The sequence below is a fragment of the Mobula birostris genome, chromosome 2 (genome assembly GCF_030028105.1).
Source record: "Mobula birostris isolate sMobBir1 chromosome 2, sMobBir1.hap1, whole genome shotgun sequence".
Taxonomy (NCBI): Eukaryota; Metazoa; Chordata; class Chondrichthyes; order Myliobatiformes; family Myliobatidae; genus Mobula; species Mobula birostris.
The window spans coordinates 168,562,989-168,585,385 of NC_092371.1; the positions used below are offsets into that span (position 1 = coordinate 168,562,989).

At 41.7% G+C, this 22,397-nt stretch overlaps 1 protein-coding gene across 10 annotated transcripts in view; it reads right to left on the reverse strand.

Moving 5' to 3' along the window:
* Positions 1 to 22,397, reverse strand: part of egln1a (egl-9 family hypoxia-inducible factor 1a) — a 104,764-nt gene that overhangs the window by 18,050 nt on the left and 64,317 nt on the right. Inside the window, exons 3-4 of one of the 10 annotated variants that reach the window (XR_011884987.1) lie at positions 18,694 to 18,784; positions 1,441 to 1,603 (exon numbers count right to left, since the gene is read on the reverse strand). The exons of 6 other annotated variants lie outside the window; for them this stretch is intronic. Coding sequence is in view for 3 of the 4 variants with exons in the window: in XM_072251062.1 (XP_072107163.1) it covers positions 13,580 to 13,665; positions 18,694 to 18,784 (177 nt within the window). In the remaining variant the exon portion in view is untranslated. Of the gene's footprint in view, positions 1 to 1,440; positions 1,604 to 13,398; positions 13,666 to 18,693; positions 18,785 to 22,397 lie in introns of those variants that run through there. 3 more of the 10 variants (XM_072251062.1, XM_072251064.1, XM_072251065.1) reach the window with 3 other exon arrangements.

A 22,397-nucleotide genomic window follows, 5' to 3' on the forward strand; every position in this document is an offset into this window, starting at 1 on the left:
TCCATGACCATACACTTCCTGACAGTGTATTCCATTTGCCACTTCTTTGTCCATTCTCCCAATCTAAGCCCTTCTGCAGGAGGAATGGAGATGGGCTAACCCCCATTGTCATCAATGGATCTGGGGTTGAGAGGGTAAACAGCTTTAAGTTCCTTGGCATACACATCACCCAGGACCTCACGTGGTTAAAACACACCAGCTGTGTGGTGAAAAAAGCACAATAGCACCACTTTCACCTCAGACAGATGAAGGAGTTTGATATGGGCTCCCAAATCCTAGGAACTGTCTACAGGGGCACAACTGAGAGCATCCTGACTGGCTGCATCACTGCCTGGTATGAGAACTGTATCTCCCTTTTACTTCTGATGTATGTGAAAGGTGTAAGAAATAAAGTCAATTCAATTCAAGTATTTTTCATAGCTACACATTTCTGACCTCAAGAACTTTTCGTGTAGCAGTTTCTACTGCTTCATTAAGCCATTCTGCTTTAAATGAACTAGCAGTTATTTTGTGCTTCATGACCTTTGCTTCTTTGGAATTTGACATAGTGAACCAATAATTTCTTCAGTAAAAACATTATAAATAAGCCAGTTCTGAAATCTGCAGGCAAATCGTTGTAAACTCTACGTGGCCAACACCGTCTCCATCAGAAACCGGAAAAGGCAATGTGATTGTGTATGATCAGGAAATATACATGCTAATGAGATAGAGGATGACAATCTTTTGTGCGCAACCTAAAATTGCTTTGTGCGCTAGTAGCAAAAGATGTGTGTGCATGCACGTGCACACACCGGCTGTGGAGGCCAAGCTGCTTGGTGTATTTAAGGCAGAGATTGATAGATTCCTGATTGTTAATGGAGTTAAGGGTTATGAGGAGAAGGTGGGAGAATGGGGTTGAGAAAAATAATGATCAGCCATGATTGAATGGCATAGCAGATTCAGTGGGCCAAATGGCTCAATTCTACTCCTAAATCTCTTGGTCTTAGAGATGAAAGGTTATTATGAGTAAATGAAAATGGGAGTAGGCAGTTCAAATGGTTCTGCGCAGACTAGATGGGCCAAAGGGCCTGTTTTTCTGCTGTACTTCTCTATGACTCTATGACAAGTAAGATTACTATCAGATCAGCAGTGATTTTACGATATAGGGGACTAGGCTGAAGGAGCCAAGATGTGTCCTCCTGTTTCTGATTCTATCATTGAGGAACCTCACTATTCAGGACATGCCCTTTAACATGAAACCCAATAGCATGCATGGCAGCGATGCTTCATTACCAGACGAACTCAACGCCTTCTATGCACGCTTTGAAAGGGAGAACACAATTACAGCCGTGAAGATCCTTGCTGCACCAGATGACCCTGTGATCTTTGTCTCAGAGGCCGATATTAGGCTGACTTTAAAGAGGGTGAACACTCACAAGGAGGAAAGTCCCGATGGAGTACCTGGTAAGGCTCTGAAAACCTGTGCCAACCAACTGGCAGGAGTATTCAAGGACTTCTTCGACCTCTCACTGCTACAGCGGAAGTTCCACTTGCTTCAAAAAGGCAACAATACCAGTCCCAAGAAGAATACAGGTTTCCCCCGCCATCCGAAGGTACAGCGTTCCTATGAAATGGTTCGTAAGCCAAAATGTTGTAAAGCGAAGAAGCAATTACCACTTATTTATATGGGAAAATTTTGTGAGCGTTCGCAGACCCAAAAATGACCTACCAAATCATGCCAAATAACACATAAAACCTAAAAAAAACAGTAACATATAGTAAAAGCAGGAATGATATGATAAATACACAGCCTATATAAAGTAGAAATACTTTTCCACAATCATTACTGCACTGTTCTTCGTAGCAAAATTCTCACACAAGCGCCATCGGCAGAAAATCTCACGCAAGCGCTGTTGGCAAAATCATGGCGCAAGCACTCTCCAGTAATCTTTAAGCTATGAAGCTGCCAAATCATACCAAATAACATGTAAAAATACACAGCCTATATAAAGTAGAAATAATGTATGTACAGTGTAGTATCACTTACCGGAATTGGTTCATCGCCAAGCATACTGATGATGGTGTGTTAGACTGAGTCGTCACAGGTTGGGTGGTGCAGTGGCCCCCACCCTCCAGGCCACCGACCAATACCAAACCGTGAAGCATGCAGGGGTGCGGCGGTAGCCGGGAGATACACAGCACATCTTTAAGAAAAAAGCCAAAATAAACATGCTAATTAATTAGGTGCCACCGACACGTAATTGTCGGCCCAGATCAAAGACAACGCAATTGGAAATCAGCACTGATCTGGGCCAACAATTACGTGCCGGGCGGCACCTAATTAATTAGCATGTTTATTTCCGCTTTTTTCTTAAAGATGCACCGTGTGCCTCCTGGCTACCGCTGTATTCTCCGCAAATTGGTATCTGTCCACGGCCTGGGTGTTGGGGTGGTGGGACACTGGGGTGTCATCTCGTCGTTTGTTTCCATTACAGCAGGTAGCTCATCTTCTCCTATGACTGCCTGCCTCGATGACGAAGGTCGAGGTTCGTCATCTGCTGTGGCTGTTGTGGAAGGCTTGCTTGACTGCTGAACCTCGCGCATTTTTCATTGTACTTTATCATTGCAGCGCAAATCTCATGCAGTTGTTTCACGTTCAGTTCGCTACTGCATTCGGTTTCGATTGTTATCCTTTCTTCTTCCAATTGCATCAGTTCTTGGTCATGGGATGCCAAAACCTCTTCAACATCATCTTCGTCAGCTTCCACAAGCCAAACTCACTTTGTCCTTACTTCGTTCTCCACGATCAAAATGCTTAATTATGTCTAGTTTTATGCTAAGTGTAACACCCTTACGAGCTCTTTCAGGCTTTTCTGATACCATAGAACTCATCTTGCTAACAGCTGCTCACAGGCATGCGTTTAAGCAATGCCGGTGAGAATGCCGTTCGAAATCCGAGGGACAGCGGCTGCTCGGGGTGCGCGCTGTTTATTTTTCGCGCGCTGCCTTTCTTCATAACAGTGAAAACATGTTCTGAAAGTGAAAACTGGGAACTAATGTAGGTCCTTCATAACAGTGAAGTTTTGTAAAACAAACGTTCGAAAAGCGGGGGACACCTGTAATGTGAGCTGCCTTAATGACTATTGCCCAGTAGCACTCACATCTACAGTGATGAAATGCTTTGAGAGGTTGGTCATGACTAGACTGAACTCCTGCCTCAGCAAGGAACTGGACCCATTGCAATTTGCCTATCGCCACAATAGATCAACGGCAGATGCAATCTCAATGGCTCTCTACAAGGCTTTAGACTACCTGGACAACATGTCAGGATGCTGTTCATCGACTATAGCTCGGCATTTAATACCATTATTCCCACAATCCTGATTGAGAAGTTGCAGAATCTGGGCCTCTGTATCTCCCTCTGCAATTGGATCCTCCACTTCCTAACCAGAAGACGACAATCTGTGTGGATTGGTGATAACATCTCCACTTTGCTGATGATCAACATTGGTGCACCTCAGAGGTGTGTGCTTAGCCCACTATTCTACTCTCTCTATACCCATGATTGTGTGGCTCGGCATAGATCAAATTTGATGATGATACATCCATTGTTGGTAATCTCAGATGGTGACAAGAGGGCGTACAGGAGTGAGACATGCCAACTAGTGGAATGGTGTCGCAGCAACCAATTTTTTCCCTTCTTTATTATGTATTGCATTGAACAGCTGCAGCTGCTGCTAAGTTAACATATTTAACATGCTGGTGATAATAAACCCGATTCCGATTCTGATTCTCATTACTACCATCTGGGAAGTGGTACATGAGCTTGAAGACCCACACACAACATTTTAGGAACAGCTTCTTCCTCTCTGCCATCAGATTTCTGAATGGTCCATAAACACCACTTCACTATCCCTCTTTTGAACTATTTGTTTATTTTATTTCTTTTTGTAACTTATAGTAATTTTTATGTCTTGCCCTGAACCGCTGCCACAAAACAACAAATTCCATGGCACTATCACACTACTTTATCATTTATTGTTCGAGTCATCTTATGTACAGACACTCCTGCACTTAGCGTCACTTTATGGAAAGACAATCAACCTATGTATATGAACTATTTTACTGTGTTTTTTATTACTGTGTTCTTTGTCTTATTGTGTTTTTTTTCTGTGCTGCATCTGAATCAGAGTAACAATTACAGTGGCCTCAGGTTAATTGAGCCATCGATTAGTCAGGGCTGCTGCTTATTTGGGACAAATCTTAAAGAACCAAAACTACTTGCGAAAATAGCCGGGATTCCCTCTGTTTATTTGGAACACTATGCACTTGTGCAGTTGTTATAGACACTATACTGTGCTTAGAAAGAAGAAATTTTAAATTGGGGGGTGTGTGTGTGTGTGTGTGTGTGTGTGTGTGTGTGTGTGTGTGTGTGTGTGTGTGTGTGTGTGTGTGTGTAAAAAAAAAAGATTTTTGTCACTGATAGTTGGGAAGAAATAAGCAGTAAGACAATTCAGAACTGTTTACTCACTGTGGTTTCAAGCATTCAGGCTTGGAGCTGCCAAAACGGCCAGGAATGAAAAACTGAAATAATTTCACTACTTCAGCAAGTTATTCACTACAAATAATTTGAAGTTATAGACAATCATCTTGAATGTTACAATTAAAATAATAATTTGGAGGATGCAATCACGGAAAGCACTGTAGTCCACTATTTGCACAGATTTTGTTCATTTTGAGTCAATCAAAAGAACATGTCAGCATACACTGAATGAATTCCTCTATTGCATGAAGGCAGTCCATCATCTGCTCCTGTTGCCTGCACTGAATTTGTTAATCTACAATCGATCAAAAGATCAATCGATTAAAGGGATAAATTCTTCCCTTTATAATTATTAGGAACTAATACGGTTTTATAGTTTTATTAGCATTCTGAGTTATTATGTATTTCCTTAAATTCATCATTTTATTCAGTTAAATAGTAGTTTGTCTTTTTTATTCCTTTTAAACTATTTCCAGCTGATTTGGGACAGCCACTTAAATGGGCCAAGATGTACAGGTGCTGATGTGCACAAATTAACTAGAATCTCCTTTATATTTGTGCACTGGCAAGGACATTAAACAATCTTGGATCTTGAATACATCAGAGATAACAAACCAGATTCTGATGTAAATCTAACATAAAAGAAATAAAACAAAATTTTAAAATGAATAAAGTAAAATATAAAATAGTTATTTAATATAAATAATAACTGCAAAGTATTCAAATAAATTGTATTATCTGTAAAAAAAAATCAGTATCAGTCTGTACCAACAATGCACAACAGGTGGTGCTGAAAGTTAATTCTGGAGAACCTTCAACCCTCACTGGAATTTCAGTAGCTTGGCTATGCATATCTGAAATTTTTAAACTGTCTGGATATAGGACTGTCCTGGTGTAGCACAGTAAACAAAGGTAGCAGCATAAAGTGTTATTGATGATCAGAAATTCATTACTCATGTTACAGGAATTCATTGTAATGAATTCTGCAACTTAATTCTCAACTTCCTCACTGGAAGACCAGAGTCAGTAAGGATCAGTGATAACATCTACTCCTTGCCGATATTCAACACAGGTGCACCTCAAGGGTATGTTCTTAATCCACTGCTCTACCCTCTCTACATTCGTGACGGTGTGGCTAAATACACAACAGCCATTTATAAATTTTCAGATGACACCACTGTTGTAGTAAATTCCCAGATGGCAATCAGGAGGCACCATCAAGGTGAGAGAGATCAACTGGTTGAGGAGTGACACAACAACAACAACCTTGCACTCAGTGTCAGCAAGAACACAGAATTAATTGTTGGCTTCAGTGTGGATAAGGAGAACATGCACCAGTCCTCATTGAGGGGTCAGTGGTGGAAGGAGTGAGCAGCTTCAAGCTCCTGGGCTTCAATATCTCAGAAGATCTATCCTGGGTCCAACATATTGATGCAATCATGAAGGTATGCCAGCTTGTCTACTTCATGAGGAGTCTGAGGAGATTTGGCATATTACCAAAGACTTGCAAATTTCTATTGAAGACACCCTGGACATGACCTCTTCTCATTGCTACCTTCATGGAGGAGGTATAGGAGCCTGAAGACCCACAGTCAATGATTCAGAAACAGCTTCTTTCACTCTGCCATCATATTTTTGAGGGGTCCATTTATTTTTGCCCCATTTATCTCTTTTATAGTTTATATTAATTTTATATCTTTACACTGTACTGCTACTGCAAACCAAATTTCATGTCATATAACACAGTGATAATAAATCTGATTCTGAACTAATGCATATATATATAACAAAAAGATATTCAAACAGATTTGAGTGAGTGCCACTGGGTTTTACCATCATGGCTTAAACATAATGTAAAAAGCTTGCTGCATAAAATTCCCTCTTATTGTTGTAACAAAAACATTTGTTTAAAATAACAAAAAGTAAATGTAGTTAAAATTATATCCATTGTTTCAGAATCCTTACCATTTTTTAAGGTGTGATGTTATGAAAGCAGGTGTACTTGGAGGACCTAGAAGTACACTGTATAAACAGTGGATTCCAGTTAATTGGGACAGCCACTTATTTGGGACACTATGCAACTTAATTGCGACACGAGACCGTTGCCGAAAAGTTTCTAACTAGCATCAGCTATGTGCACTTGCATGGCCGTGAGACACAATTCCATGTTAGAGCAAACAAAAGGAATTCTGCAGATGCTGGAAATTCAAGCAACACACATAAAAGTTGCTGGTGAACGCAGCAGGCCAGGCAGCATCTCTAGGAAGAGGTGCAGTCGACGTTTCAGGCCGAGACTCTTCGTCAGGACTGGTGAACGCAGCAGGCCAGGCAGCATCTCTAGGAAGAGGTGCAGTCGACGTTTCAGGCCGAGACCCTTCGTCCTGGCCTGCTGCGTTCACCAGCAACTTTTATGTGTGTTCCATGTTAGAGCAAACGGTTTTTAAATCGCGTCAGTTCTGTGTGTTTCAAAAAGCAGGCAATTTTTGTCACTGATAGTTGGTGAGAAATAAGCAGTTATCCAGAACTGTTTTTGTCATTGCAGTTTTAAGCATTTAGGCTTGAAGATGTCAGTAAATGGCCATAAGTGAAAATAAAATGATTTCACTACTTCAACAGATTAGGAACTATGAAAAATTTGAAGGCTTCAATAATCACCTTGAATGTTACAATGTTAAAATGAAAATAAAGATTTGGAGGATGCAATCATCGAAGGCATTATATAAGAGCAGTTACTAGCTTCATGGTGTCTGCGCTGATTTTGTTCACTGACAGCAGGGCTTCCCAATTTTGGGCCCAGGATCCCTCAGTTAATGGCAAGGATCCATGACATTAAAAAAAAGTCTGGGAACCCCTGATTTACTATTGTAATGCCCTGGTTAAGAACATGTTTTATTGTGCTTCTACTGCTATCCTGTGAGGTATTTTTATTTTAACAGTTTTCTGCAAACATAGTGTGTTCTGTTAGTTAAGCTTCATAGGCTAGTGTTTTGGCTTCGGCTGAGATAAGGAGCATTTGCTTAACCTCGGAATGTTGCATCAGCCAACTGGGTTTGTTTGATATTGTGCTGTAACATTCTGTCCAATGGGATGCCATAGAATATTCGAGAGAGCTGGGGAGGATCAGATTTCTGAAGAACAGTCTGGTTTTAGGTTTTTTTTGTTCGGAGGTACAGAGAAGAGCACAAGGGAAGATGCTCGGAGGATCCCATCTGAAGGGGAGACTCTATTGTAAGAAGGACTTCGTGCAGACGAGTAGTTTAAAGGAGGAAGTACCAATAGTCCTGAGTTTGCCAGTTCGTTCAAAATGGTCTTCAAGGGAAGTTCTAACTGTGGGTACAGCGCATGAATAATCAAAGCAAAGCATCCCAACTATGCCAGAAATTAGCTCCAAAGTTTACGTGCATATTTAGACTGGTTTAACGGTACAAGGCCCTTTTCTTCCCCCCACCCCACCCAAATAACAGTTTACACTTAAGTTTATGCCAGTGTAAGGTCTGTTATTTCCTGGCGAACGATAACTTTGCATGGGACAGTACTTACAATTTTCGTTCCATCATTGGATTACGGACTGGTTGAACCTGATTCATACCAATCCTAGAAGGGTGTTGCTAATTGAAGGTGGCCTCCTCACTGTTACCCATGCAATGCTGATTCACATGCCTGTTAGCCAGAGTTAGCTAACGAGCCAAGTTTGTTACGAGCCACAGTGAGAGGGTTGTACAGTCAATCAAAAGAACAGCCACATACACTGGATGAATTCCTTGGTCAATAACTATTAGGAAGTAATACATAGTTTTAGTGTACTGTAGTACTACTAATAGTGTTCTAATTTGTTCTGTATTTCATTTAAATGTAGAATTTGTTGCTCAGTTAAATGGCAGTTTGTTTTTTTATACCTTTTAAACTATTCCCATGGTGGGAGAGTCTAGGACAAGAGGGCACAGCCTCAGGATAGAGGGGCACCCTTTCAGAACAGAGATGCGGAGAAATTTCTTTAGCCAAAGGGTGGTGAATCTGTGGAACACACATAAAAGTTGCTGGTGAATGCAGCAGGCCAGGCAGCATCTCTAGGAAGAGGTACAGTTGACGTTTCAGGCCGAGACCCTTCGTCAGGACTAACTGAAGGAAGAGTGAGTAAGGGATTTGAAAGTTGGAGGGGGAGGGGGAGGGGGAGATCCAAAATGATAGGAGAAGACAGGAGCGGGAGGGATGGAGCCAAGAGCTGGACAGGTGATAGGCAAAAGGGATATGAGAGGATCATGGGACAGGAGGTCCGGGAAGAAAGACGGGGTGGGGTGGGGGGACCCAGAGGATGGGCAACGGGTATATTCAGAGGGACAGAGGGAGAAAAAGGAGAGTAAGAGAAAGAATGTGTGTATAAAAATAAGTAACAGATGGGGTACGAGGGGGAGGTGGGGCCTTAGCAGAAGTTAGAGAAGTCGATGTTCATGCCATCAGGTTGGAGGCTACCCAGACGGAACATAAGGTGTTGTTCCTCCAACCTGAGTGTGGCTTCATCTTTACAGTAGAGGAGGCCGTGGATAGACATGTCAGAATGGGAATGGGATGTGGAATTAAAATGTGTGGCCACTGGGAGATCCTGCTTTCTCTGGCGGACAGAGCGTAGATGTTCAGCAAAGCAGTCTCCCAGTCTGCGTCGGGTCTCGCCAATATATAAAAGGCCACATCGGGAGCACCGGACGCAGTATATCACCCCAGTCGACTCACAGGTGAAGTGTTGCCTCACCTGGAAGGACTGTTTGGGGCCCTGAATGGTGGTAAGGGAGGAAGTGTAAGGGCATGTGTAGCACTTGTTCCGCTTACACGGATAAGTGCCAGGAGGGAGATCAGTGGGGAGGGATGGGGAATGGACAAGGGAGTTGCGTAGGGAGTGATCCCTGCGGAATGCAGAAAGAGGGGGGGAGGGAAAGATGTGCTTAGTGGTGGGATCCCGTTGGAGGTGGCGGAAGTTACGGAGAATAATATGTTGGACCCGGGGCTGGTGGGGTGGTAGGTGAGGACCAGGGGAACCCTATTCCTAGTGGGGTGGCGGGAGGATGGAGTGAGAGCAGATGTACGTGAAATGGGGGAGATGCGTTTAAGAGCAGAGTTGATAGTGGAGGAAGGGAAGCCCCTTTCTTTAAAAAAGGAAGACATCTCCCTCGTCCTAGAATGAAAAGCCTCATCCTGAGAGCAGATGCGGTGGAGACGGAGGAATTGCGAGAAGGGGATGGCGTTTTTGCAAGAGACAGGATGAGAAGAGGAATAGTCCAGATAGCTGTGAGAGTCAGTAGGCTTATAGTAGACATCAGTGGATAAGCTGTCTCCAGAGACAGAGACAGAAAGATCTAGAAAGAGGAGGGAAGTGTCGGAAATGGACCAGGTAAACTTGAGGGCAGGGTGAAAATTGGAGGCAAAGTTAATAAAGTCAACGAATTCTGCATGCGTGTAGGAAGCAGCGCCAATGCAGTCGTTGATGTAGCGAAGGAAAAGTGGGGGACAGCTACCAGAATAGGCACGGAACATAGATTGTTCCACAAAGCCAACAAAAAGGCAGGCATAGCTAGGACCCATACGGGTGCCCATAGCTACACCTTTAGTTTGGAGGAAGTGGGAGGAGCCAAAGGAGAAATTATTAAGAGTAAGGACTAATTCCGCTAGACGGAGCAGAGTGGTGGTAGAGGGGAAATGATTAGGTCTGGAATCCAAAAAGCGTAGAGCTTTGAGACCTTCCTGATGGGGGATGGAAGTATATAGGGACTGGACATCCATGGTGAAAATAAAGCGGTGGGGGCCAGGGAACTTAAAATCATCGAAAAGTTTAAGAGCGTGAGAAGTGTCACGAACATAGGTCGGAAGGGATTGAACAAGGGGGAAAAAGACAGTGTTGAGGTATGCAGAAAAGAGTTCAGTTGGGCAGGAGCAATAGGACGATAGGACAAAAGGACGGCCAGGACAGGCAGGTTTGTGGATCTTGGGTAGGAGGTAGATACGGGAAGTGCGGGGTGTGGGAACTATAAGGTTGGTAGCAGTGGATGGGAGATCCCCTGAGCAGATAAAGTCGGTGATGGCGTGGGAGACAATGGCCTGCTGCTCCTTAGTGGGGTCACGATCGAGGGGTAAATAAGAGGAGGTATCCGTGAGTTGTCGCTGTGCCTCGGCAAGGTAGAGGTCAGTACGCCAGACTACAACAGCACCCCACTTATCGGCGGGTTTAATAATAAGGTTAGGATTAGTGCGGAGGGAGTGGAGAGCAGAGCGTTCGGAAGGAGTGAGGTTGGAATGGGGACAAGGTGTGGTGAAGTCCTGTCGGCAGTTAGCGATAAAGAGATCCAGAGCAGGCAGAAGACCAGAGCGGGGTGTCCATGAAGAAGAGGAGGGTTGAAGATGGGAGAAGGGGTCATCGGTGGGGGTGGAAGAGTCCTTGCCGAAGAAGTAGGCTTGGAGACGGCAGAAGAAAAGTTCTGCATCATGGCGAACACGGAACTCGCTGAGGTGTGGGCGAAGGGAGACAAAGGTGAGGCCCTTACTGAGGACAGAGCATTCTGCCTCAGACAGTTGAAGGTCAGAGGGGATGGTAAAGACCCGGCACGGATGAGAGCTGGGATCAGAGGGGGGAGGGGGGAGGCTGGGGGTGTCAATGGAGAGGGGAGGGTTGGGGTGAGAGGAAGATAGAGCCTCTGAGGGCCCAGGAGCTGACGGTGGGATCTGAGGGAGACGGGGTTGCAGAGTATTGGTGGAGGAAGGGGAGACGGGAGTCACAATAGCAGCACATAAAGACCCGGCCTGGAGTTCAAGGCTGGAGTCGCAGTTGGTGGTTGCGCAATCACTTTGAATGCGAGGCACAGCGACAACTCGCGGATACCTCCTCTTATTTACCCCTCGATCGTGACCCCACTAAGGAGCACCAGGCCATTGTCTCCCACACCATCACCAACTTTATCCGCTCAGGGGATCTCCCATCCACTGCTACCAACCTTATAGTTCCCACACCTCGCACTTCCCGTTTCTACCTCCTACCCAAGATCCACAAACCTGCCTGTCCTGGTCGTCCTATTGTCTCAGCTTGCTCCTGCCCCACCGAACTCGTTTCTGCATACCTCGACACGGTTTTATCCCCCCTTGTTCAATCCCTTCCGACCTATGTTCGTGACACTTCTCACGCTCTTAAACTTTTTGATGATTTTAAGTTCCCTGGCCCCCACCGCTTTATTTTCACCATGGATGTCCAGTCCCTATATACTTCCATCCCCCATCAGGAAGGTCTCAAAGCTCTACGCTTCTTTTTGGATTCCAGACCTAATCAGTTCCCCTCCACCACCACTCTGCTCCGTCTAGCAGAATTAGTCCTTACTCTTAATCATTTCTCCTTTGGCTCCTCCCACTTCCTCCAAACTAAAGGTGTAGCTATGGGCACCCGTATGGGTCCTAGCTATGCCTGCCTTTTTGTTGGCTTTGTGGAACAATCTATGTTCCGTGCCTATTCTGGTATCTGTCCCCCACTTTATCTTCGCTACATCGACGACTGCATTGGTGCTGCTTCCTGCACACATGCAGAACTCGTTGACTTTATTAACTTTGCCTCCAAATTTCACCCTGCCCTCAAGTTTACCTGGTCCATTTCCGACACTTCCCTCCCCTTTCTAGATCTTTCTGTCTCTGTCTCTGGAGACAGCTTATCCACTGATGTCTACTATAAGCCTATTGACTCTCACAGCTATCTGGACTATTCCTCTTCTCACCCTGTCTCTTGCAAAAACGCCATCCCCTTCTTGCGATTCCTCCGTCTCCGCCGCATCTGCTCTCAGGATGAGGCTTTTCATTCTAGGACGAGGGAGATATCTTCCTTTTTTAAAGAAAGGGGCTTCCCTTCCTCCACTATCAACTCTGCTCTTAAACGCACCTCCCCCATTTCACGTACATCTGCTCTCACTCCATCCTCCCGCCACCCCACTAGGAATAGGGTTCCCCTGGTCCTCACCTACCACCCCACCAACCTCCGGGTCCAATATATTATTCTCCGTAGCTTCCGCCACCTCCAACGGGATCCCACCACTAAGCACATCTTTCCCTCCCCCCACCCCCCCCCCCGCATTCCGCAGGGATCGCTCCCTACGCAACTCTCTTGTCCATTCGTCCCTCCCATCCCTCCCCACTGATCTCCCTCCTGGCACTTATCCGTGTAAGCGGAACAAGTGCTACACATGCCCTGACACTTTCCCCCTTACCACCATTCAGGGCCCCAAACAGTCCTTCCAGGTGAGGCAACACTTCACCTGTGAGTCGACTGGGGTGATATACTGCGTCCGGTGCTCCCGATGTGGCCTTTTATATATTGGCGAGACCCGACGCAGACTGGGAGACCGCTTTGCTGAATATCTACGCTCTGTCCGCCAGAGAAAGCAGGATCTCCCAGTGGCCACACATTTTAATTCCACATCCCATTCCCATTCTGACATGTCTATCCACGGCCTCCTCTACTGTAAAGATGAAGCCACACTCAGGTTGGAGGAACAACACCTTATATTCCGTCTGGGTAGCCTCCAACCTGATGGCATGAACATCGACTTCTCTAACTTCCGCTAATGCCCCACCTCCCCCTCGTACCCCATCTGTTACTTATTTTTATACACACATTCTTTCTCTCACTCTCCTTTTTCTCCCTCTGACCCTCTGAATATACCCATTGCCCGTCCTCTGGGTCCCCCCCACCTTGTCTTTCTTCCCGGACCTCCTGTCCCATGATCCTCTCGTATCCCTTTTGCCAATCACCTGTCCAGCTCTTGGCTCCATCCCTCCCCCTCTTGTCTTCTCCTATCATTTTGGATCTCCCCTCCCCCTCCAACTTTCAAATCCCTTACTCACTCTTCCTTCAGTTAGTCCTGACGAAGGGTCTCGGCCTGAAACGTCGACTGTACCTCTTCCTAGAGATGCTGCCTGGCCTGCTGCGTTCACCAGCAACTTTTATGTGTGTTGCTTGAATTTCCAGCATCTGCAGAATTCCTGTTGTTTGTGAATCTGTGGAATTTGTTGCCACGTGCAGCTGTGGAGGCCAGGTTATTGGGTGTATTTAAGGCAGAGATTGATAGGTTCTTGATTGGACATGACATCAAAGGTTACGAGGAGAAGGCCGGGAACTGGGGCTGAGGAGGAGATAGAGAAAAGGATCAGCCATGATTGAATGGCAGAGCAGACCCGATGGGCTAGATGGCCTAATTCTGCTATGTCTTATGGTCTTATTTCCATGAAACTTTGGGTAATTGGGATAGCCACTTAATTGGGACAAAATGTACTGGTCACAATGTGTCCCAATTCACCAGAATTCACTGTGTTACAGTTGTGGAAAGCCTAATGTATTTATAAGAATTTTCATGCAACTTGATGCCATGATTATTTATACAGCAAGAATTTCATGAATCAACTCAGTGAAACTGAGAATTTTTATAATTGGAGATCAATTAAAACAGCACGCTGATTTTTTGAAATAATCTCACAAACACAAGTTCAAAACAGGAATATGAAATATAGCGAGCATTACTTAGCCTAATAGGTTAGATTTACCACAGTACATAATTATCTATTTAAATGTTTATTTTCCTTTTATATCATCTCAATGTGTACTTAAGAATGTATAAATAATTGTAGTTTTATACATATAAAAAAATGGAAAAGGTTATATGTGTGAAAAAAGTACATGATATTTGTGAATTCCTTATCCAAATAAAAATAAAATTTAAAAAAAAAGAAATATAGCAAGCATAATCTAAGAATGTACCTTCTTGCACCAAATTTCCTTACTCCATATTAAAATAACTCAACAATCACTAAACTGTGATGTTAAGAGCTCAAATCTGCCAATTCACTACATTAAAGCAGTGAACTGTCACATTATTTAGCACTGGAAGCTTTCCATTTTGATGATATTCCTTCATACTCAATATTTTTCCATAGCTCAACAGTGATAACAAGGAATTTGCCCATAGTTTATTACAACTTTCGCAGGTTTTAAAACAAAAGTACTTATTAAGCAGCTTCTTAATATTAGATTGGGCATTCTCCAAACACCATCCACATAGTTTGTCTACACTTCTCAATGCATCAGTAAAGTAGCCAATAGAATCAATGATTTCAGCCAGCCCAGACATTCCTTCTTCTCCGCACACCCCCACGTCACCATTGAGTAGAAGATAAAAAAGCCTGAAAGCACCTTACCAACAGGCTCAAAGGCAGCTTCTATCCTGCGGCTATAAGACTATTAAAATGTTTCCTAATACAAAAAGCTGGATTCTTGACATCACAATCTCTCTAATTATGGCCTTGATCCTTACTAAAATTGTTAAATTGGAGAAAGTGCAAAACTGATTTATGAGGATGTTACCTAAAATGGAGGTTGTGGGTTATAAGAGAGGCTGGATAGGTTAGGACTTTTATCCTTGGTGCAAAGGACACTGAGGGATGAGCCTATATTGGCAGAACTTGAATTTGCTGATCAATCTTAACATAGTTGTATAGTATGTTACTTCTTATTTAGTGGTAGTTGTTCTTGTTCCATTCAATAGAGTTACACAAAATATAGATAAGATGAGGGACATAGATAAGATGAATAGCTAAAGTCTTTCCCTGGGTAGGGGAGACAGAGTCGTGGGTATATGGAAGAGCTGCAGAAGAAGTGATAGAAGTACAGTTACAACATTTATATGACATTTGGACAGTATAGGGATAGGGAAGGTTCAGAGGGACACAAGCCAAACACTGACTACCTCAGTAACGTAACTTCGTTGGCATAGATGAGTCAGGCTGAAGAGCCTATTTCTATTCTGAACAGTTGTATTCAGCGCCACGGTAACATAACATCTAGCACAATGCTACCACAACTCAGGGCATTAAGAAGACATATTCATTAGGACCCTAACACTTTCTCCAAATTTATCCTTCAGAATGTCACTTTAAGTTTACTCCCAAGTTTTAGAGATGAAATGCTTCAGTCACAACAATTAGAAGTTTCTACAACCGTAATCTAGTTCAAAAGCTCCCAGTGTTGCAGAGAATTGGCATTGGACAAATGAAGAAACAGTTTAACAGAAGCAATGTCATCCAAGAATGAAGAATAGAAAATTGCAAAAAAATTGTTCGAACTGCTGCAAGCACAGTCATCAACAGTGGAACAATTAAAAATCCACGATTGTCTAAAGGCCAGAACTTAATTTCACTGATCTTCGATACATTGTACTGAAAGAGATTAGGTAGATAGTGGTGGGTGAGGCCATGGAGGAATTTCAAATAAGAATATAAATTTCACATTTGAAACAAAGGCAGAATGCATGCCAGTGTGGGTCAATAAGCAAAGGGACGATGAGAGTGATTAGAGGGTGCATATTAAGAGGAAGGCATGAGTATACAATGGATGTATATTGGAGAGGTAACAAATCAGATCTCATCCAGATGGACCTCCAACACTATAAAAGATTTAATAATTGTGAATGGTTGCACTGCTATGGCCAAGATTTCCTTGAAACAAATCAGAAGATTGAATGGACAAACGTAGCTCTGACATTGAAGAAAAGCAACAGGAATATGCATTTTGGTTGTAACCGAACTTCTACTTTGAACTACAGCAAATCAACACCACTTCAAAAACTTACTCCGAAGTCATATAGTCTGAACTGAAGAAAGGTTTCACATCAGGGTTTTTATTTCACTATTCCTAGTATATACTGAGTAAAGCTGTAAGCAATGTCTTTCTTAATGCAAAGCATCGACTTCTAAAGTGACTTCTACAGATTGCTTGTTTTTCTCTAGTTTAAATTCTGCGATATACACTTTGGAGAATTAGTGTAATAATAAGATTTTAAAAAACTGCAGATGCTGGAAAACTGGAAAAGTAATAGAAAGAAAGTGCTGAAGATACTCAGTAGGGCAGGAAGTACCTGTAGAGAGAGAGACAGAAATAGGACAACATTTCATTTGGTAAAATCTTATGGACGTGGTGTTGCTTGACTTGTTGAGCATCTCCAACATTTTCTGCTTTTACTTCAAATTTATAAAGATACTAGGTTGGGAATAATTTAGCTATTGGGATTGGATAGGATAGACTTGGCACAGAAGTGGTTGAAGTGACATTTAACATTGAGGTGAATGAAGTTAAAGGTCGAGAGGGTTTTAAAGAATGATTATTAATTTCAAATAATCAGCAAAGGGATGACAAATATTTTCTTCCAGAAGTTGCGAGAAATCTGTAACTCTGGCCAAAATGGTTCAAGTATCTTATCTACCACTATCTACCAAAACTTTAGACACATTTGAATACTATCTACATGTGCACTTGAATAATTGTGACTACAAGACTCCAAATGTTGGGCTGAAAAATGGAATTAGGCTGGATTGTTCTTCACTGTTTGGCATGGACACAATGGACTGACCTCCTGCATAATACATTTTTTCTGATTTTACACTCCATTCCTTTAAGGTTTTATACTCTTCCATTTTCACTCCAATCACCTGAACCCATTCAAAGTTTAATTAGTGTTGTAAGTTTGAAAAGTGCAATTAACTATCCTCCCATAGAGACATCTTCAGCCCACAATGTTGTGCCGACCATGTAACCTACTCTAGAAGCTGCCTAGAATTTCCCTACTGCATAGCCCTCTTATTTTCTGAGCTCCATGTACTTATCCAAGTCTCTTCAAAGACCCTATTGTATCCGCCTCTACCACTGCAGTACATTCCACGCACCCACCACTCTCTGTGTGAAAAACCTACCCCCGACATCTGCCTTGTACCTGCTTCCAATCACCTTAAAACTATGCCCCCTTATGTTAGCCATTTCAGCCCTGGGAAAAGGCCTCTGGCTATCCACACGATCAATGCCTCTCATCATCTTATCAGGTCACCTCTCATCTTCTGTCGCTTCAAGGAGAAAAGGCCAAGTTCACTCAACCTATTCTCATAAGGTATGCCCACCAATCCAGGCAACATCCTTGCAAATCTCCTTTGCTTTCTCTATAGTATCCACATCCTTCCTGTAATGAGGTGACCAGAACTGAACACAGCACTCCAGGTGGGGTCTAACTAAGGTCTTATATAGCTGTAAGATTACCTCACGGCTCTTGAACTCAATCACATGGTTGATGAATGCAAAGTATTCATTAAGTACCTCCGCTACCTCCTCTGGCTCCATGCTCATGTTTCCTCTCTCACTCCTGATACATCCTATTCTCACACGATTCATCCTCTTGCTCTTCATATACTTGTAGAATGCCTTGGGGTTTCCCTTAATCCTGTTTGTTAAGGCCTTTTCATGGCCCCTTCTAGCTCTCCTAATTTCATTCTTGAGCCCCTTCCTGGCACCCTTGGAATTTTCTAGCGCTCTAGCAGTACCTAGTTTCTTGAACCTTTCGCAAACTTTTTTTTTTGTTTTATTTATGATTTTCTACAAACTACAGCGTAGAAGAAAAAAAATCAATAGTGTAAATAGGAGGATCATTGCAATACAGACAAAAATAGCAAAAATACATATCTTAACAAATGAACAAGCCATCCATATTAAAAATGAAAAATTAGAAAGGGAAGCACCCAACCCACCCACTATCCAACTCCAAGCCAACCATTACAAGTATAAATATTTGAAAGAACATTTGAGATAAACTTTTATCACCCCAGAACTATATATTGTATTAAAAAGAGAAATGAATAATAATGAAAAAAAGCAGCCTGCTACCTAATCAAAGAATCAAAGAAAGCTGGAAATGCAGGATCTGACTATCAAGGGAAGAAAAAAAAAAATACACCTGTCAATCTAGGTGAGAATTATGAAAATATTCAAGAAAAGGTCCCCACACCTTATGGAACTTTATGTCCAAATTAGAAAGTGAATAGTAAATCTTTTCAAGATCTAATCAAGACATAATATCCCTAAGCCATTGAACATGGGTAGGGGGAACTACATCTCTCCACTTAGGGAGTACTGCATGTCTAGCTAAAAGAGAGGCAAAAGACAATGTTTGTCGTTTTGCCAGGATCAAATGCTTGTCAGAGTCTCGAGAAGTAGCGAAAAGAGCGATCAAAGGATCAGGTTCCAAATGACAATTTAATATAGAAGTTAAAAAAAACATCTTTCCAAAATTTTTCCAATGTAGGACAGGCCCAATACATATGAATAAGGGAAGCCTCACCTCCTTTGCATTTGTCACACCAGGGACTAATATCAGGATAGAACTTCGCCAATTTGGTTTTAGACATATGAGCCCTGTGGACAACTTTAAACTGCAAAAGACAATGACAAGTACATAAAGAAATTGCATTGACTGATTTAAGAATTGAATTCCAAACCTCATCGGACAAAGAAAAACCTAAGTCATGCTCCCAAGCAGTTTTAATTTAATCACAAGGGGCTCATCTGAGATTCATAAATTTGACACAAATAGTAGAAATTAAAACTTTACCCAAGGGGTTCATTTGAAGAAACAAGTCTACACCATTTTTATCAGGTTGTTCAGGAAAATGTGGTATTAAAGAGCTAATGAAATGTCTCATTTGAAGATATCTAAAAAAAAATGAGTATTCAGTAAATTAAACTTTGTAGACAACTGTTCAAAAGTCACAAACCGATTGTCTATAAAAATATCTTCAAAACGCCTGATACCTCTCCTACACCAGTCCTGGAATGTTGAATCCTGCATAGAAGGTTGAAATAAATGATTGTATAGAATAGGACTAGAAAGGGAACAACTATAAAGGCCATGATATTTTCTAAATTGAGCCCATACTCTCAGAGTATGCCTGATTACAGGATTATTAATAAATTTTGGCAAGTGGCAAGGAAGTTTAAATCCAAGTAAAGCTGGAATAAATAATTCCTTATAAGCGTTCAAATCCACTGCCACCCATCTTGGACAAATAGAATGATTATAAAAGTAGAACCAAAAGTATTGGCTGCCCAATAATATGAACGAAAATTAGGCAACGCCAAGCCACCTTCTCTTTTAGGCTTTTGAAGATGAGCTTTATTAAGTCTAGGCTGTTTACCTTTCCATAGGTATGATGAGATAATAGAATCCAAAGAATCAAAAATAAACTTTAGGATTAAATATAGGTAAAGATTGAAATAAGTGTAAAAATTTAGGAATATACATTTTAATTACATTAATTCGCCCAATTAGAGACATAGACAGAGGAGACCACTGTGCTAGATTCTGTTTTGTAAAATTTAAAAGATTATTGAAATTCTAATCAAAAAGGCGATTATAATTCCTTGTTACTATAATACCAAGGTAAGTAAAACAATTGTTTACTACTTTAAAAAGGAGATTTTGAAATTCTAATGCTTGTGCTTCCTTATTTATCGAGAAAAGTTCACTCTTATGGATAACTGACTAAATTTATTAAGAAGTGAAAACATCAAAGGTAAGGAGGTGGTCAGGTTTGATATAAAAAGTAACAAATCATCGGCGTATAAAGAGACTTTATGCTCAAGACCGCTCCTCCAGATCCCAGTCAATTCAGTACAACTGCGAAACACAATTGCCAATGGCTCAATAGCCAGATCAAATAGCAAAGGACTTAAAGGGCATCCTTGCCGGGTGCCACGTTTAAGGTCAAACGGTTGGAATTGCTGAGAATTAGTCAAGACTGATGCAATTAGATGAGAATATAGTATCTTAATCCACTTAATAAAATTATATCCAAAATCAAATTTTTCTAAAACCGCAAATAATTAGTGCCACTCCACCCAGTCAAACGCCTTTTCAGCATCAAGAGAAATAACACATTCAGATGAATGTGCATAACACCCGATGAAGATGAATATAGGATATTAAAAAGACACCTAATATTAAAAAAGGGAAGGCGATTTTTAATAAAACCAGATTGATCTTCAGAGATAATTAAGGGTAAAGTAGTCTTCAGCCTATGGGCCAAAACTTCAGTTAAAATTTTAACATCTACATTTAATAGAAAGATGGGCCTGTGTGAAGCACATTCTAATGGATCCTTGCCTTTTTTCGCTAAAAGAATAATACAAGCCTCATCAAATGATGCAGGCAATTTATTTTGTTTATAAGAATCAGAAAAAACTAAACTAAGTTGGGATAAAAACAATGAGGAAAATGATTTATAAAATTCTGCAGAGAACCCATCAGGACCAGGAGATTTACTGGACTGCAAAGCAGAAATAGCAGAGGATATTTCCTCTAAGGATAATGGCTCATTCAATTTGAGATCAGAAGAAAGTTTAGGAATATTTAAACTATTTAAAAATTGCATAACAGTAGCATTACCATTAAAGGATTCAGAGGTATAAAGCTGAGAATAAAAATTCCTGAAGGTATCATTAATTTCAGAATGGTCCATAGTAATATTCCCATTACTCATTCAAATTTTAGTGATGCATTATTTTGCTTTAGAACTTCTAAGCTGGTTAACTAAGGACTTAACAGGTTTATCCCCGTGAATATAGAAATTACTCTTACTGCCCAAAATTTTTACTTATCCAGTTGAACTTTTCGCAAACTTTTCTTTTCTTAACTAGATCTTCTACATCCTTTGTACACCATGGTTCTTTTATCCTACCATCCTTTCCCTGCCTCAATGGAACATACCTACGCAGAACACCATGCAAATCTTCCCTGAACACTTGCCACATTTCTGCTGTGCATTTCCCTGAGAACATCTGCTTCCAATTTATGTTCCCCCATTTCTGCCTAATAGCATCATATTTCCCCCTACCCCAATTAAATGTTTTCCCAAATTGTCTGCTCCCATCCCTCTTCAGTGATATGGTAACGGAAATAGAGTTGTGATCACTACCTCCAAAATGCTCTTCCACCAAGAGATCTGATACCTGACCAGGTTCATTTGCCAATACCAGATTAGTACAGCCTCTCCTCTAGTTGGCTTATCGACATACTGTGTCAGAAAACCTTCTTGAATATACCTAACAAACTCCACCCCATCCAAACCACTTGCTCTAAGGAGATGCCAGTCAATAGTAGAAAAGTTAAAATCACCCAACACATCCACCCTACTATTATTGCAGCATTCCTATCTGCCTCCCTATCTGCTCCTCGATGTCTCCTTACTATTGGCGTTAAAAAACACCGAGTTATTGCCCCCTTCCTGTTTCTGACTTCACTCACAATGACTCAGTGGACAATCCCTCCATGACTTCCTCCTTTTCTGCAGCCATGACCCTATCTCTGATCAGCCGTCCCACAATTCCTGCCCGAGTCATCCAAGTCTCTGTAATGGCCACAACATCCCATGTTTTACAAAACGTCTAAACTGAGAGTGATCTTTCCACAGTACAATCTTTTTCAATGATCTTGATTATCTCTCCTGGATATACTTCCTCCCCAATATCTCATTCCCCTTATCTAATTTCTATTTAAAATTTTTGTCATGCTGCATAGTTCGAACACTTGATTCACACAACTTAAAGTTCAATAGGTTTCCATTTACATCCTTCCTATATTATTGTGCTATAACTGAGCCTCATATAGATCTACACAAAGGTGCCCAGCAGTTGTTTGAATAATTAATCAGCCATTATGGAATGGTGGAGCAGACTTGATGGGCCAAATGGCCTAATTCTGCTCCTATGCCTTATGATCTTTGAAACTAACCCTGGTTCATTCAAGACATTGTTTCACTGGCAGATTTTGAGCATTGCTTGACAGGAAACTGGAAAATTTAGTATCTTGTTTACTTTATCAACCTTCTTCATTATTACTTCCTGCTATCTAATGATAGAAATATTTTGACAATCCATGTGCTTTTTCCTGTATTTTTTCACTGAAATCTTCACGTATGTATATATTTTATGAACAATCTGCAGAAGCACTAATATTGATACGTCAGAGTCCGACAGAACATGAACAGG